The 15,829-nt window shown below is 36.9% G+C and overlaps 1 protein-coding gene across 1 annotated transcript; it reads left to right on the top strand.

The window, feature by feature from the left end:
- The first annotated feature begins 3,141 nt into the window (after window positions 1-3,141).
- Window positions 3,142-9,306, top strand: LOC124307700 (caprin homolog). The gene is made up of 6 exons (XM_046769662.1): window positions 3,142-3,315; window positions 4,196-4,414; window positions 5,287-5,634; window positions 6,055-6,855; window positions 7,072-7,378; window positions 7,579-9,306. Exons 1-6 carry the CDS (start codon window positions 3,202-3,204, stop codon window positions 7,815-7,817), a joined length of 2,028 nt encoding a protein of 675 aa, XP_046625618.1. The 5' UTR covers window positions 3,142-3,201; the 3' UTR covers window positions 7,818-9,306.
- The last annotated feature ends 6,523 nt before the right edge of the window (window positions 9,307-15,829 follow it).

A 15,829-nucleotide genomic window follows, 5' to 3' on the forward strand; every position in this document is an offset into this window, starting at 1 on the left:
AAGTCAACGCGCAAAAGGCGCGGTTAATTTAAATTTGAAAACTTAGTTGTTGGTAAGAAAATTGATTGAAAAGCTGAAAGCTTAACACATCTAGACTGCTTTACTTTTTCATATACCATTTATGAAATCGTTAAACACATGACGCGATTCATTATCAAGGTGGCAACAATTTTGCTCAAATATAATTCCTTGACTTTTCCTGACTTTTCCCGTCAAATATTCAGAATTCTCTAACGTTTTCCCACGAAACTTAGGAGCTATTTTTTATTGAAAAAGTGTATAATTTCGGAGAAGAGCAAAATTTAAAAAGGCCATTTTCTGAACCGTCCTATTGTATCTTATATGTGGAAGACTATTGTTTTTGTGTTTGTTACTATAAAAAAAGCATTGTAATCAATTATGTACTTCCTAGTATAAAATTTTTTAAATATTTTGTTGCGCCTACTTACGCGTGTGGTAGACGGGTTGTGTCGTGGAATTTAAGTGGAACACTATATTTTCTTGCTTCATATGTTTTAATTAATGCGTACGATGAGTTTCGGGTATTAAGCTATACATGTTTTTTTTGTTAATTATTTGCTCTAATTTTAATCCTCCTGTATCCCTCCGTCGTGGTAGTTCATTGGAAGACGGTCATATTACTATTACATGTTACACGGATAACTCATCCAAAAAATTAAGCTTGTAAAAATGATGTAATGAAACCTGTCGTTACCTCCCGGACTAAATCACTCGATCATTAGATCAATCGATCACTGGAACACACGATCACTCGATCACTGAACACCTTGATCACTCGATCATTCGATTACTGGATACCGCGATCATTCGATCAGTGGATCATTCGATCACTCGTAGGATGGCACCAATTTTGCACAAATAAAATTCTTTTGCTTTATCTGTCAAAAAATGCAGAATTCCCTGACGCTTTCTTACGAAACTCAGGTAATACAGCTTTTACAACCAAAAGCCTCACAACTTATGCACTTTGCATATATAAATTTGAATTTAAAAAGTACACGGTATTGCTTCGATTGACACGAATAATTAGAAAATGAACGATACCGTTTCCAGAAGTTAGCTTAACTGAATTTACGCAGTATAGCTAATGTTTGCAAACGATATATAGAAATGTAAGTTTTCTCTATTGGTCTGTTATAATTCCCTGACTTTTCCTAATAGACGAAATTTCCTGACTGTTCCCGGTTTTCCCGGTATGTCGTCACCCTGATTATCAATCATCACGCAAAAGGCGCGTCTAATTTTTGTGATTAATCTACGCGCAAAAAGGCGCGACCGATAAACCTGTCAAAAACCTTGAATATCTCAAACTTCTTGCAAAATTCTGGATAAACCCAATTCGCATCTGCGTCTTTTTTAATCCGACACATTGTGATGCGAATTGGTCTTCTGAGATGCGAGTCAAATTCGGGAGGGAGGTTGGAGGACACGCATTATTGTGTGGTGTGACAGTCGGCGGTCCGCCTCGGACGCGAAGTCTTCGAGCTCAGCATCTCTCCCCACCTATTGTACCACGGAACGCGATAGAATGTCCAGAGATGCGTTTTGCCCATTCAGATGATCACAGAGATCGATTGAATGCAATAATTGTCGCTAATAACTAAATAATTAAATTGAATAACGATTGGAAAATGATTGTAGAGCGACAAGAAATGGGAAATTGAACCTCTTAAAAATTTGAAAGCTCACTAATAGTTCGGAGACTTTTATATTCAAGTTTTTTACGTGTTTCCGGAGGAAAATCACTGTGATCATTTGACGCTGTGGATTACAAAAGTTAGTAACATCGCGGATCATTGCGACCTTCCTACCCTTGTCTAATTCCCAACGGAACCACCCAACGGAAATGTTGAAAAGAGATTCACAAGCACATCTATATTAAATCTTGCGACGGATCCCAAAACGACCACCTATCTACCGGATTACCTATATTCGCTCTAAACAATTCACCATTCTTTCCAACACACATCATTCCTCCTCATTTGCACCGTGGTCACTGTGACTTACTTTTTCATTGATTACCTGTGGTAGTAAAATGTCTTTGTACCATAGTCAGCGAAAATACTATTTTAGTGATTGCTGGCTGACTATCGGTACATCAACCTTTTGTAAGATGGACTAAAAACATCCTAAATGCTAATCAGCATTTTTCTAAGAGTCGCTAAGCCTGTAGTCGTTCGATAGTTAATGGGTATTAAAAAACTGAAAATAATTCAAGATATATCATGAAATTTGATTACGTTACCTTCTACGAGACTTTGAAATGCTGTCCATTAAACAATCGTTGGAATATGTTTAAACCTTAGGTTTATCCACTACTTAAACGACCTCATTCGTAAATTCAAACATAGATAGGTAATTGTATATCTGTAGCTAAACACTACTCGTTTTCGCGAATGTCGAGTAAGTAATGGTAACCTGTCGCGATACTCATTCCACTGTCAGCAATGTGCAAAATTTGTAAGTTTGAGTGACTATGATAAAATAGGTCAACTGCAAAAAAAAAAAAAACACTCAACTTAAAATCACGCACCGTTGCGATCACGAATGAGCCTATCCATGCAACTACGAAATCGAACAGTTGTATAACAATTGATACCCGTCACACCACGTGATAAAGGTATCCCAGGGAAATAACCGTAACCTACGACGCGAAAACTCAACAATGTTACTGAGTTGTGGAGAAATTACTTTGTCTCTGCTTAACTCTGAAATAGCGAAAAAGGAAACTCACTTGTAATGAGAGCTCACTTAAATGTAATTGAGATCCACTGACGTAACCACGTGGGTTTCGACGCGCGGTAATTTACCGTTGCGTCGGTACCCATTTTCATGAGCGTCTTTTTGCCGCCGACGACGGCGTGGTGCTGCCACGTTAATCTGCCGTCGCGCGTCGCCTCAATTTGACACCGGCGCCCGTAAAAATCCAGCCAAGAAGCCGTGTAACGAACCGGTAGCTTCTTTATCGGTAGGGTCGCTCGTCAGTTAACGTCGATAGTCCCGAGTGCCTACGAGCCGGTGATTCATAAAATGGACCGGGGCACACGATCCTGGCTGAGAAGCTGCGCGCCTTTCTTCTGCGCAGGCGCCGTTGCCGCCATGTTGGATCCCCCCGCGATTCACCGCACCGGCCGGAGTCGCTGCCCTACCATTCCAGTTCGCGTTTGTTGCCCGTGAAGGATGCCTTCTGCCAACCCTAAACTAGAAAAACAGGCCTCTACGGAGGCTGTCGAACCCATACGCCAGGCGATAATCGTGATCGAGCATAAGATCCGTAATTTGGAGAAACGAAAGGTAAGGAATCACCGCGATTGCCGTTGGGACGACGAAAAATCCGGCGTCACATTAACTGTCAACTTTGGCTTCTACGGTCGGCCATGTTTTGGCACACCATGTGCTCACCAACGAAAATTCTCGTGATTTTCACACTCTATTTGCCGTAAGGTGCATTTCGCGATCTGTACACCCACAAATTCATCGCCTTGGGTAATCTCAGCAACGTTTTACCTCTTTGTGAGACGTAGTTTATCTAATACTAATATCGCACCCTATGTCATGGCCGTTCCCTTTTCTTCGTACGGTTTTGCGCCACACAATCTTATTGTGTATGACAAATCGGTGTAGCCGAGATGTGCAATGAGCTGCGAGGCCTCCCGCAGACGGAAAATTTAAATGACTAGGTCAAAAAAATATTTATTGCAATATCAATCGACGCAAGGTTCGTTCTTTGTCTAAATCTTCAGCTGTAAACAGATTTTCAGCAGGTGTTCGTTTCTTTAAACTCTCCTACCCAATAACGCTACGTTGATAAGAAAACGTTCAAGACGTTAGATAATTTCCAACAACCTGTCAACATATTATCTCAACATTAACAATATTGTTACCAAAATTTCCTAGCATAAACGCACTTGGTGTAGCTATATGTAAATTTAGTGTAGTTATTAATATCGAATACACTGTTTCCCACTAAAAGGCTTTGACATAGTCTGCAGTGTTATATACAATGTGAAAATCTTACACTAGTCGAAGTTTGTTTTTAAATTTAGTACGGACGTAAACTGGCTTGTGATTTATTGCTCCAAAACAGTAGATATTACAATTCTGATGCTAAAAATCCTTTGTGTTTGTAGAATTAGTGGTTCAGTATACTAACTTTTGTTAAATTCATTGATAGGGAAAACTTGAATCATACAAGGACCTGCAAAAGCAGGGGAAGGAGCTGAACCATGACCAAAAGATTGCTGTTGCAAAATATGACGAAGTTGTGCAAACATTGGACCTTACTAGAGAACTCTGTAAGCAGATCGTCGGCATTGCCAATGATGCTGCCAAACAGCAGAAGAAACTTGCTCGTAAGGAAGCGTTAGAGCGGGTGCAACAAGATGTTGCCAAGGTATACTTTATCTCTTATTCAATAACTATTTGTAGTGAACTCATGAACGTTCGGGAAGGTTCGAGTTATTAGAAACGTCAGAGAAACTCGGCAAATTTGATGTGAAATCCTGGAACTTGAAAATGCAGTGTAGGCTCCTCTGTGCCACTGATTTGTAATTGAAGTTGATTAGAATATACCTTTTGACTTCAGATTTTCTTTTCAACGTGCAATTAAACAAAAATTACTAAATTGAGTGTTATTAAAAAGTATGTAATATTCACCCGCACCCTTGGTTGGTAAATTTTACAATGCTTTGCTGCGTTGTATATTAATGAAAATTGACACTGTCATCAAGAATATAATAGTTTATGAAATTCATCTATACTGTTGGCAAGCAGTTGCACAAAAGGGGGAATAATCTGTATGTTGCTTACAAGATTTTAGCATGATGTAAAGCTATTATCAATCTACAGTTATATTTGATAGTAAATTATATCCAAATAATTCATCTTATGCTTGTAACGACTGATAAAAGGTGTCCTCTGAGTGGTCTTTGGTACTCATTTTTATTCATGTGTACTTCATTTTGCATTGCAATTTTTTTAAATTCTTGTGGAGCAAGCTTTGTTTGGAATCAGCATTCCTATTGCATCTTGCATATTAATGTATCACAGAATAGCTTTTTCATCTAGAGGATTCAGAAAATTTTAGGAAAATGTGAAAGTAAACGTTTACGGTAGCAACTTTATACAGATGTTGAACAGGCTATAAGAAAAAATATGTGTATATTTTCCAGTCTGTTGAGTAAATTTAATGAATTGAGTATGAATTGAAGTATTAGTATATGGCACATTTAGTTGTTGACATAATTCTTTGATTACATTTCTTAGGTGCGAGAAGTGCTACTCGTTCAGGACTGTCTAACACAAATGAGATCTGACAAAGCTCGAGAAGACTTCCTGGCTGGTACAAACGGAGCTGCAAAATTAACGGAAGACGATTTAAAGTACCTAGATGAATTGTATCGAGAAGTGACAGTGAAACACCAAAACAAGGAGGGAGACCTTCCTTTCATGCAGAAGGTGCAGAAGGCAGCTGAACACTTTGTCGCACTTGTCGATGGCAAACAGAAGGAAATTATTGGTACAACATACAACAAACTGAAGGAAATTATTACCACTATTCATCAAAGTGGATATTTTGATCAAGTTCAAGAGATTCAGGAGCTAGTCGAGGAGGTAATACTGTTGCTGTAAATTAATATCTTTAAGCTCAGTGGACTACGTTGTAGTAAACAATGGTTGGAATATTAGAGCTGGGACTATCGCTAAATGCATTTATGACCAATTTTGGCAATTGCATTTATTAGATTTTATTCTTCACAAATTGCTTCTAAAAGCCATTATTTTTATGACAGACGTATTTTCGTTCATATTCTGTATAAATCAATCACACAAGGCATCGAAAATTATACAGGCAAAAGCTAAAGACGGACAAAATTTTGTACAGACAAATATTAGTCTGTCCGTTAATAAAGGAATCATATAATTAATGTCTGTCTATGTTTGCTTCATTGCATTTTTCACTTACTCTCACTTAATTTTACTAGCTCACACAGGTGAGAAATATGTAATATAAGTGTTTGAATTCATGTACAGATGGCAGAGGCACCAGCTACTGAAACACAGGCTGCTGATGGTTCAATACAGGAACAAACAACGGATGACTACAATGGTAGTGACAGACACATTCCACCACCAGAATCCATGATTCCTATTCCCAATTTTCCAGTTCCTGCAGCACCCCTCCCAGTTATTACCGGTAGTGCTCCTGTTCCTGGTCCAATTCCTGTGGTTCCTCAACAAATACCATCTCATGTACCAGCTCCAGTTGAAACATCTTACTATACGAGTGCTCCAGCTGGATTTGTTCCACCGCCACAGCAACCGCAACAGCAACAACAACAACAACAGCAGCAGCAGCAGCAGCAGCAGCAGCAGCAGCAGCCTCAACCACCACCACAGGCACCAAGAATAAATGATGTTATTGGCACTCCAAATTTTTTCTTTCTGCAAGAATCTGAACTTGACTCTCCAGATGTCGCTACTCAGGCACCAGTTGTATCACACATTCCTCCTACGGTCAACGCGCCCATTCCTTCACAGACTTTTACCAACCAAAATTTTACCTCTCCACAAAACGTGGTGCCGCAACAGGTGATATATCAACATCAGCCCCAAGACATGCCTCACATTCCTGGATTTGCAAACCCAAACCCACCACCTCCAATTCCTATGCCACCCTCACACCAACAACCAAATATACAATATAGTCCTCAACATCCTGCTGGTTTTCAGCAGCAACCACAGACACAGACAACGCAAACTATTCAGCAACAAACGCAACACCAAAATTATGACCAAGCTGCTATTCAGGAGTCTCAACCGCAGGTTAATGAGGTTAGTTATTTGAAACAACCATCTATCTTTCGTAGATGTACAGTGGATAGAGTTTCAAAATACTTTTCGCTCAGACATTATGGTCATGAATATAAGTTCAGTTCAGATTATGGAGTTCAAACTTGTAGCAACTTTGGAAATTTCAAATGATAGTCTTAATACATTCTTTATTCTTGTAGTACTTATTAACCGTTTATTCATGTCTATTTTTTCAAGGACAAAGTCGAGCAAGTTCAGAATGAACCTGCTGGAGGAGAACCAGATCTTGATCAAGCCGACGATGGAGGTGATTGGTGTCAGCTAGCTGATGGTGCCGGTGGAGATTGGAATCAACCGGATAGTTCGTCGGCTTTTCAACCACAACAGCAGCAACAACCTCAACCTGCCCAACAAGCATGGGGTGAACAACAGCGTGGTGGGTACAGAGGCCGCGGAGGGAGGAGAGGAAACACCAATGGTTACAGTGGAAGAGGCCGAGGCGGTGGAGGAGGAGGATATCAGCAGAATGGACGAGGAAGCCAGGGTAAAAACTCGACTTTATATCGTTGAATTTTTTTATTTGAATATTTCGTCTGAATCAATAAACTTTTACGTGATGGCTGTCGCACTGTGCAATAGATTTTTGTCGAGTCTAGAAAGTGAATTGTATGTTTCACTCAACCTTTGACTCAAGAGATCTCAACTCATGAGATTTTTAAACCAGGTGTATTCCAATAAAAATAGGAACCTACTACCGTAACAACGACAGCAACTATCAGAACGGTTATCAACAACGAAGTTACAACGCTGAAGGGAACGGTGGTTATAACGGCGGCTTCAAAAGAGGCAGTGGGGGAGGACAGAGGGGAGGTCCAAGAGGCGAACGTGGAATAGATAGGGGTGGTCGTGGACAATTTCGTGGTGGTCAAAGGGGTGGAAGTCGTGGGTACACACCACGTGGTAAACCTCAGGCGCAACAGTAAAATTAAATAACGTGAGCATTAAGAGAAAGGCAACAAAATATTACGATAGTAACGTTGTATGGTTCGGTCTGATCGCTTATTTATGAAAGAACTGAGGTTTCAGCTACTTAGTTGAATGTGAACGACTTTTTGTTGTGATTACAAAATTTATTAGCTCTGCTGAGATAGCAATGAATGTATTTGATGTTTCGTCGTAGTGTATGTTTTTTCTTTTTTTTTTCTCCTTTTTTAAACTGAACCTATATATTATTATTGAGACTATGTCTTGGGTATCTTTCTTAAATAAGTGACTGAATTGATGAATTTAGTATTTGAATTTGGTGTCCAATTTTCGACAGAAACAAAGAATGATAACCTGTCAAATTATTGAAAAAAGGAGACGAAGAAGTAAATCGTTACACAAACTTAAGTGCGAAAAGATTGACCAAATTCAGTAATATTAAAACTACCACCACGCAAGTATTATTGTGTTGTGACAGAAGGCAGTTTTCACAGGGCAACAACAGCTGATCGACAAAGATTAGAAAATTAATTTTATTATAAAAAAATCTCCCCTTTCTCCCTTAAAGAAGTAAAAAAAAAAAACAACAAAAAATTGAAAAAAAATAAAAAAAAACTGTTAACTCACGTATGCATTTCACGCCAACACGATCCTAATTAAGAATGACTATTAATAAGGTGATTATAAGATTACGTGACAACGTGCAATGATCTTTTATAGTATGATATTTGCAATAAAGAATCATGTGAAGATTTTTAACTTTGATTTAAAAATGAACATTTCAAATCCTGTAATCAAAATCTTCTATTTTCTACGAACCGTTGTACAGCCTTGAAATATCTAAGTATTAATAATTCAGATTAAGAATATAAAGGGAAATAATAATCAGTGAAGAAGAATTTCTATACATGTGGAACATATGAAAATGTTATGTTGTCATTATTTGTCTTCTTATTATTATACCTTTGAATCCGTTCTTTGTCCAGAGGTTATTTTTAATATTTGAGTTGCCGTGTTTGTTAGTTTCAATAGATTTTCCAACTTGTGAATATCATTCCAACTGTAAAGATCATTGTGCAATGTTAGAATCACGAAGAAACTATTTACCTGATTTCCTTTGATCGCAGAAAATGAAGTATAATTTTTTTAAAGAGATGATGTGAGAACGTCGAAAGCTTTAGCATGTAAGTCGAGGCGAATGTTCAATTTCTTATGACTAGTAGCCAGCGAAGAATGTAATGTCGTAGATGCCATCCGCGGGAGTTGAGCTCATAGACCGCAAAGGAAGAGAACAAAAAGAAAAAAAACCATGGAAAACCATTTATAAAAAAGAGAAACAAATAAGAATAAAAAAAAGAAAGTATGTGGAGAAAATGGTACCGTATTCTATTTCGTTTGTACATTTTGGTTAACTATCTCACCTACAGTTACGTTCAAAATATCCTATAAATACATAATATGTATCTTCCAAATAAACATCTAATTCAACCTGCTACGACTAATTTACTGTCGTATTCGGAATACGTATAAAGTATGTTAAGTCTCGTAGCTCTTGGGCTATCGCGCGAGAAAAAAAAGAAGAAATTAAGGAAATGTAAATGTCTAAATAATTTAATAACACGTACTATAATTCGACGCGGATTAATGTTGTTTACACCATTCACAGTCAGTTATTAGTTGTGTTGTTGTTTTATTAGTTTTCAAAGGTAACGTTGACTGAAGAATATAGACAGTTGCCCTAATGGGTTTTTGGTGTGACAACCGAAAACCGTCGTACGCTTGCGCTCCCTGAGATGTTCGAACGGTAGAGTTGAAAACTTATTGCAGAACATCGGAGAGTTGACGATTTCGATATGATGCTGGCTGTATGCTGGGTGCATTCACTTTCCGAGTAACACAGTCTTCGCAATGGTAAGCCCAAGCCAGTACTCAGCCTCTGTGTACTTACTGATTTGTCGGCGATACAAGAAATTGATAATCAGAATAAATTTCCTCCAAAATTCGTAGCAAATCAGTGATTTAATTAAAGCATACGTACCCGAGAGAAGAATGTATACATAGATCATGAATAACACTGGTTTGCAAAAAAAAATTTTTTTTTGTCCTCATTGTTTTCATGCATGTTAACATCATATTTGGTGCTCTAAACCCGCAATTTAACATGCAAATGAATACAGCACATAGATTTTAAATACAATGTTCATTTAATTATAAAGCGATATTATCAAAGTAACAACAATTACAAAAAAGTGAAAGAAGACTACGGTCTAAGTTTTACAGCGAAAAATGCTAATTTTACAGTCACAAGTTATAAAAATATCAGTATATTCATCTTATTATGGTAATATAAATAAAGTTATTTTGTAGTTTTTTTTCTTTTCATCGTTTCCATCGAAGTTTCTCGGTGAATCGACCAACAAAAATCAGCAAGCATTGCTGCTGACCATTTTCCTCCTTTCTCTTACGACTAGCTGAAACCTATTTAGTATGTATATACGTTGTTTATAATGTTAACGCATAAAACGAATTAAAAAAAAACCTAAATTTATGATATTTCGGAAAAAAATTCATATCGAAAAATTGAGACGTGATAGAAACAATCGGCCATCGGGAACAGATTCAGAGCATCAAAATCTTCATATTTATGACATAGTTTTTTGAAGGAGGATTTTGTTGCAGACCAGTGTAATAATAGATCAGATGTAATAATGATGCAGAGACCAAAAAGTATACATGTGAGGTATTCCATACCATTCCGACCTGGGTCTGACCCTGGACCCCTCAAATCTGGTTCTCGATTTTTCCTATTATTACTCTCACTATCAAGTAATTACAATTTTTTTCAGATTTTTCAAAATAAATTTGAGCGCGTCATGAATTTTTGAATTTTTTTTTGGAACACCTCGATGGCTGTAATCGAAAAATCTGAAAAAATTATCAAAAATACAGTGTCAGATATAAAAAATATTGGTGCAAAATTCATAATGTCTGGGCTTTTGCTTCAACCTGTTTCTTAGGGTTTTTGTCAACCATCATAAAAAAAAAATTCTAAAATTAAAAAATACTCTTTAGAAAAATTGGAGAATATTTTTTTAAAATCTGGTACTATGCATACAAAATTTCAAGCAACAGTCTATAGTAAATTGACCTCTGCTTCTATTTTTTTATATTTATTTTTGCTTAAAAAGCTAAAAAACAGGTTGAAGCAAAAGCCCAGACATTATGAATTTTGCACCAATATTTTTTATATCTGACACTGTATTTTTGGGCATTTTTTCAGACTTTTCGATTACGGCCATCGAGGTGTTCCAAAAAAAAATTCAAAAATTCATGAAGCGCTCAAATTTATTTTGAAAAATCTGAAAAAAATCGTAATTGCTTGATAGAGTGCGAGTAATAATAGGAAAAATCGGGAACCAGATTTGAGGGGTCGAGGGTCAGATCCAGGTCGGAATGGTATGGAATACCTCATGTATATGTAGTCCTAGTACAATATTAATATATATGATCCATTTACGATTAATACGTGATGCATACTATAAATTTGATAATTTTCGAGAAGACAAACTAGATTATCTACAATAATATGTCTATAACATGAAAATAGAAAAATTATTCATTTCGAAATGGGATTCTATTCGACACGCGCTTGATGTATTCCATAACATTAATATTCATAATTATTCCAACAACTTTTCATTTGCTCTCTCGATCTTGAATTTTCGTAGGCATAGAATCGAAACGCTGTTTTAGCTAGTCGCAAGTGAAGTATCTACGTTGGGTAGAGAAGCAGAATTCTTTTTCGAAAAGTGTTCGTATGGAAAAAAATTCAAAGTAACTGTAATACATTACGGATGTGCTAATTTCGATCGAGATGAAATTGATGCTCCATATATGAGACAGTATTTAATGCATTATCCTGATTTAAACTTAAAAAGGTGATTGTCGGCGATTTTCTTTTTTTTCGATAGGGAAAGATAGAACAAAGCTTCTTGAAACTTCCAGTGTATTTGAACACATTTGAAAGGTACGAGCAAACATTTTTATCATTTGACTGTCGCAGAACGGTAGCGTTATTAGCTGACCTGTTAACTGAAGAATATGTCTTTAGTCAACGGCTGACCATCGAAGGGCCTAGCCGCTTGAGTCTGGAATCGGCAGGAAAGATAAAGTGCGTATTTCTTGTCTGAAATGTAGAAACTGAAATCATTATACATCATATATCATCATACATCATACATCATACATCATGATACATGAAAATAGTATTAAAGTTCGAAATCAAAGTTTGGATGTTCGGATGTTCAGAAAGTGACGTCACCCGAAATTTTTTTTCTCTTGACGTCATCGATCTAAAATCAGCTGGCCGAATGCCTCAGTCTGGAAACAACCGCGCAGTAGACCGGTCGTATGAGAATTGCGCTCCGCAGATTTCGAGTACCGGGTTCTTAACCTCCTGGATACTGCGCTCCGGGTCCGCTTCCTGGTGTAACTCGAGGTCCAGGACGAGAGCTACGTAGTTTCTGCGCACCAGGTCCGCTACCGGGTGAAACTTGACTTCAGGGAGAGGACGAGGAGGACGGAGGTGGTGATCACGGGAGACGAGGAGGACGATGATTTCTGCATGGTGAGTATAACATTTTCATAATATTTCATGGCAATTGTAATTATATTTTATCCAAAATATTTTGAACTTGTCATGTTTACAATAAATTATTTCAATTCATTTTTCGCGCAAGCTGCAATTCGGTAGCTATAAATGCAATAATAAAATTTATCACATATTCATAAATTAATTAATCAATTATTAATCAATTATATTAATCAATCCTAACACAATATTTTTCATGTATAAGAATACTGAAAATATTTATTACTATTCCAGGTATAACCTGAGGTGGTTATCGGTGGTTGTTGGAGGTGGTTGTCGGTGGTTGGAGGTGGTCGGAGGTGGACAAGGAGGAGGACGAGGAAAATAGGAAAACAAGGTAGACGAGGAGGATGAGAATTTGTGCTTGGTGAGTAAAATATTTTTATAATATTTGATGGCAATTATAATTATATTTCATCGAAAATATTTCAAACTTGTCATGTTTACATTAAATTATTTCAATTCATTTTTCGCGCAAGCACATATTTAGTAGCTATCATTGCGCTAATAAAATTGATTATATTATTAATTAATTAATTAATTACATTAATCCTTACACAATATTTTTGATGTGTTCTTATACTGAAAGTATTTATTACTATTCCAGGTATAATCCGAGGTGGTTGCGGTGGTTAGCGGTGGTCGGAGGTAGACCAGGAGGAGGACGAGGAAGACGAGAAGAACAAGGTGGACGAGGATTTGTGCACGGTGAGTAAAACAGTTTTATAATATTTAACGACAATTGTAATTATATTTCATCTACTCTTTTTCGATCTTGTCATGTATACAATCAATTATTTCAATTCATTTTTCGCACAAGCACATATTCGTAGCTATCAATGCGCTAATAAAATTGATTACATTATTAATTGATTAATTAATTATATTAATCCTTACATAATATTTTTGATGTGTCCTTATACTGAAAATATTTATTACTATTCTAAGTATAATCTGAGGTGGTTGGCGGTGGTTGTTGGAGGTGGTTGGCGGTGGTTGGAGGTGGTCGAGCTGGTCGAGCTGATCGAGCTGGACGAGGTGGAGGATCGGAGGTCAAGTTGTTTACGTAAAGAGCTATGTGTGCCTAAGACCTAAGTCACTTACTTCCAACTAATTGCAATATCACATGTTCGGTAGAATTTTCTTTTTTACAGAAACAGGAAACTGGAGAGCTGCCGTTGCGTTAAGTAAATATCAGAGAAATGAGTATAACAGCGCAATAATCATAGTACAGGGAAAATCTTAAATCTGCCGCTATCTACAAACCCATCGGAATATGTTACTTAATTAAATAAACAACACTGTCGTACGAAAGTTACATAGAAGAGTTAGTTCCACTTGATAAATACAACTCGAATTGCATTTATGGAACACATGATTTAATGAACTACTAATCTAGTTGAAAAATTCGTATATCAATGAAATAGTAGAATAATTTAACGTGTAGTCAAGTCGATGAGTTTATTTGAAAAATCCTTTGCCAAAATTGTTGATTTTTTACGATTAGATGGTTTTTTTCGAATTTTCTCAGAATCATTTCTGTTACATACTAGAGGTGTTGTTTCATTCGGATTCACTGTATCATTGGCTCAGATAACATTGCTGGAGATTATTTTAAATGGTTTTTTTCCCTCTCTTCTAACTTTCGATTTGGGCTTTTGGACTTGGCATGACATTCTTACCGTAATCACTTTAAGGATATTATAAATTCAGGGCTTTGTGACTGCGGTCTCTGGTGAAGGGCTCTCGAGCGTTGCGGCTAGGCTGACAAATGTTGCGTGCTCACGATCGCAGTTATCATTTATCATATTAGAAAAGAGAACGAGAAAAACACCCACTGGGATCAGATGCCAGATGTAGATATTATGTTATTTTCTCTTCGTGTTTGTTCAATGTGTCCTGACGCTCTGCTCGCGACATTATACGACTTTGATGACTGTAAAAACATTTTCTCACCGAGACCTTGGCTTCGCGCGAGATGATTATGATAATGATAATGACGAGGTGAGCACGGAGCGTTTCGAACAGAGGTTATTAATTGCCAGATTCAAAGGGACTGAGCATTAATGAATTTTGCACGTTTCATATCGTCGACAACTGCGTCGAAGAAAATATTGTGATAAAATTTTTGTACTTGATTTGTAATTTTTCATTTGAAAAATTGAAATTGGTAAAAACTAGTTTTCAGTCAAGTGGTGTACAGCAGCACGGTCAAGAAACGCGTAGTGTAACTGTTTCTTTTCCATGCCCATATACGTCATAAGTGTCTCGCGAGAATTACGTCATTTATTCATTCATTCGCTGTATACCAACGATGACTCATTGACGATGGCAGAGGCTTACTTCCTTCGGTTAAATACTTATTGAAATAAGTTGTATTCTGATATACTTTGCGGATGAATTGTTTTTTCTCTATTTCCATTCAGTGACGCGACTTCAGCATAATTATGCGAGATCGTAAATTATCAGAATTTGCATTACATAATGGTTTTATTTTCTCTAATTGTAAGTGAAATTGTTGTGTCCAGTAATACCATATTTTCCCTTTCGTGGAATTATGATGAACCTCCGCTTGCGATGTTTTTGTTTCCTTTCTTCATTGGGTTTTCTTTGAAAATGCGATTTCGTAGCATTAAAGATGTTGATAAAATACCAATCGAGTGACATTGAAGTTTGAATTAATTCGTCGATATGTATTTAGAAATGAGTTTACAAATTTTATACTTGTATAATACACGTATAACTATCGTAACCATTGGACTACTAATTTTGTGTATCGTAGAATATTAATTTATAATTTTATTTTTTTTTCAGAATGTGGTGGACAATCACCGGAAATTTTGGAAACTTTTTGCCAATTGATTGGAGTAAATCTTGTGCAAGAAAACTGCACATGCCTGCATTAAATCTAAACGAGGCACCTGTTTCACTTGAGAGGTAAATAAAAAAGAAAATTTCCAAAAAAACATCTCTCCTTTGTCATTGTCATCACGGTGTCAACACTAGTACTACCTATTCTTAATATCATTCTTTGTGGCGTCATTTTCATTGTTACAAGTGTTGTTTTACCCAAAAAGTCATTCTTTTCTATTTAATAAATGATTTTCAATCAATTGTCGTATTTATTTGTTACAGACAGGAGCTTGAGGACTTGAGCAGCGAAGACGAGGCTGTAGTCACAGATCTGGATATGCATGCCTTGATTGTATCTAGTAGCGCTGACACGCACAGCCCTGAGGAGCCACTAAAAACTGCAGAAGAAGTTCTCAGAGAGATCGATGACATCATGCAGGTATTTGCATTAGAAATATTCAATTAGACAGTATGTCATGTGTACCTATGAGTTTTTCAAGTACTTTA

This window comes from Neodiprion virginianus, chromosome 6, assembly GCF_021901495.1.
Source record: "Neodiprion virginianus isolate iyNeoVirg1 chromosome 6, iyNeoVirg1.1, whole genome shotgun sequence".
NCBI classification, from domain to species: domain Eukaryota; kingdom Metazoa; phylum Arthropoda; class Insecta; order Hymenoptera; family Diprionidae; genus Neodiprion; species Neodiprion virginianus.

Excerpts from the sequence above, each read along its gene's own strand:
- LOC124307700 (XM_046769662.1), top strand. The coding sequence starts at position 3,202 with ATGCCTTCTGCCAACCCTAAACTAGAAAAACAGGCCTCTACGGAGGCT. Across the intron at positions 4,415-5,286 it reads TGCAACAAGATGTTGCCAAG|GTGCGAGAAGTGCTACTCGT; the intron begins GTATACTTTATC and ends TACATTTCTTAG. Across the intron at positions 5,635-6,054 it reads TTCAGGAGCTAGTCGAGGAG|ATGGCAGAGGCACCAGCTAC; the intron begins GTAATACTGTTG and ends ATTCATGTACAG.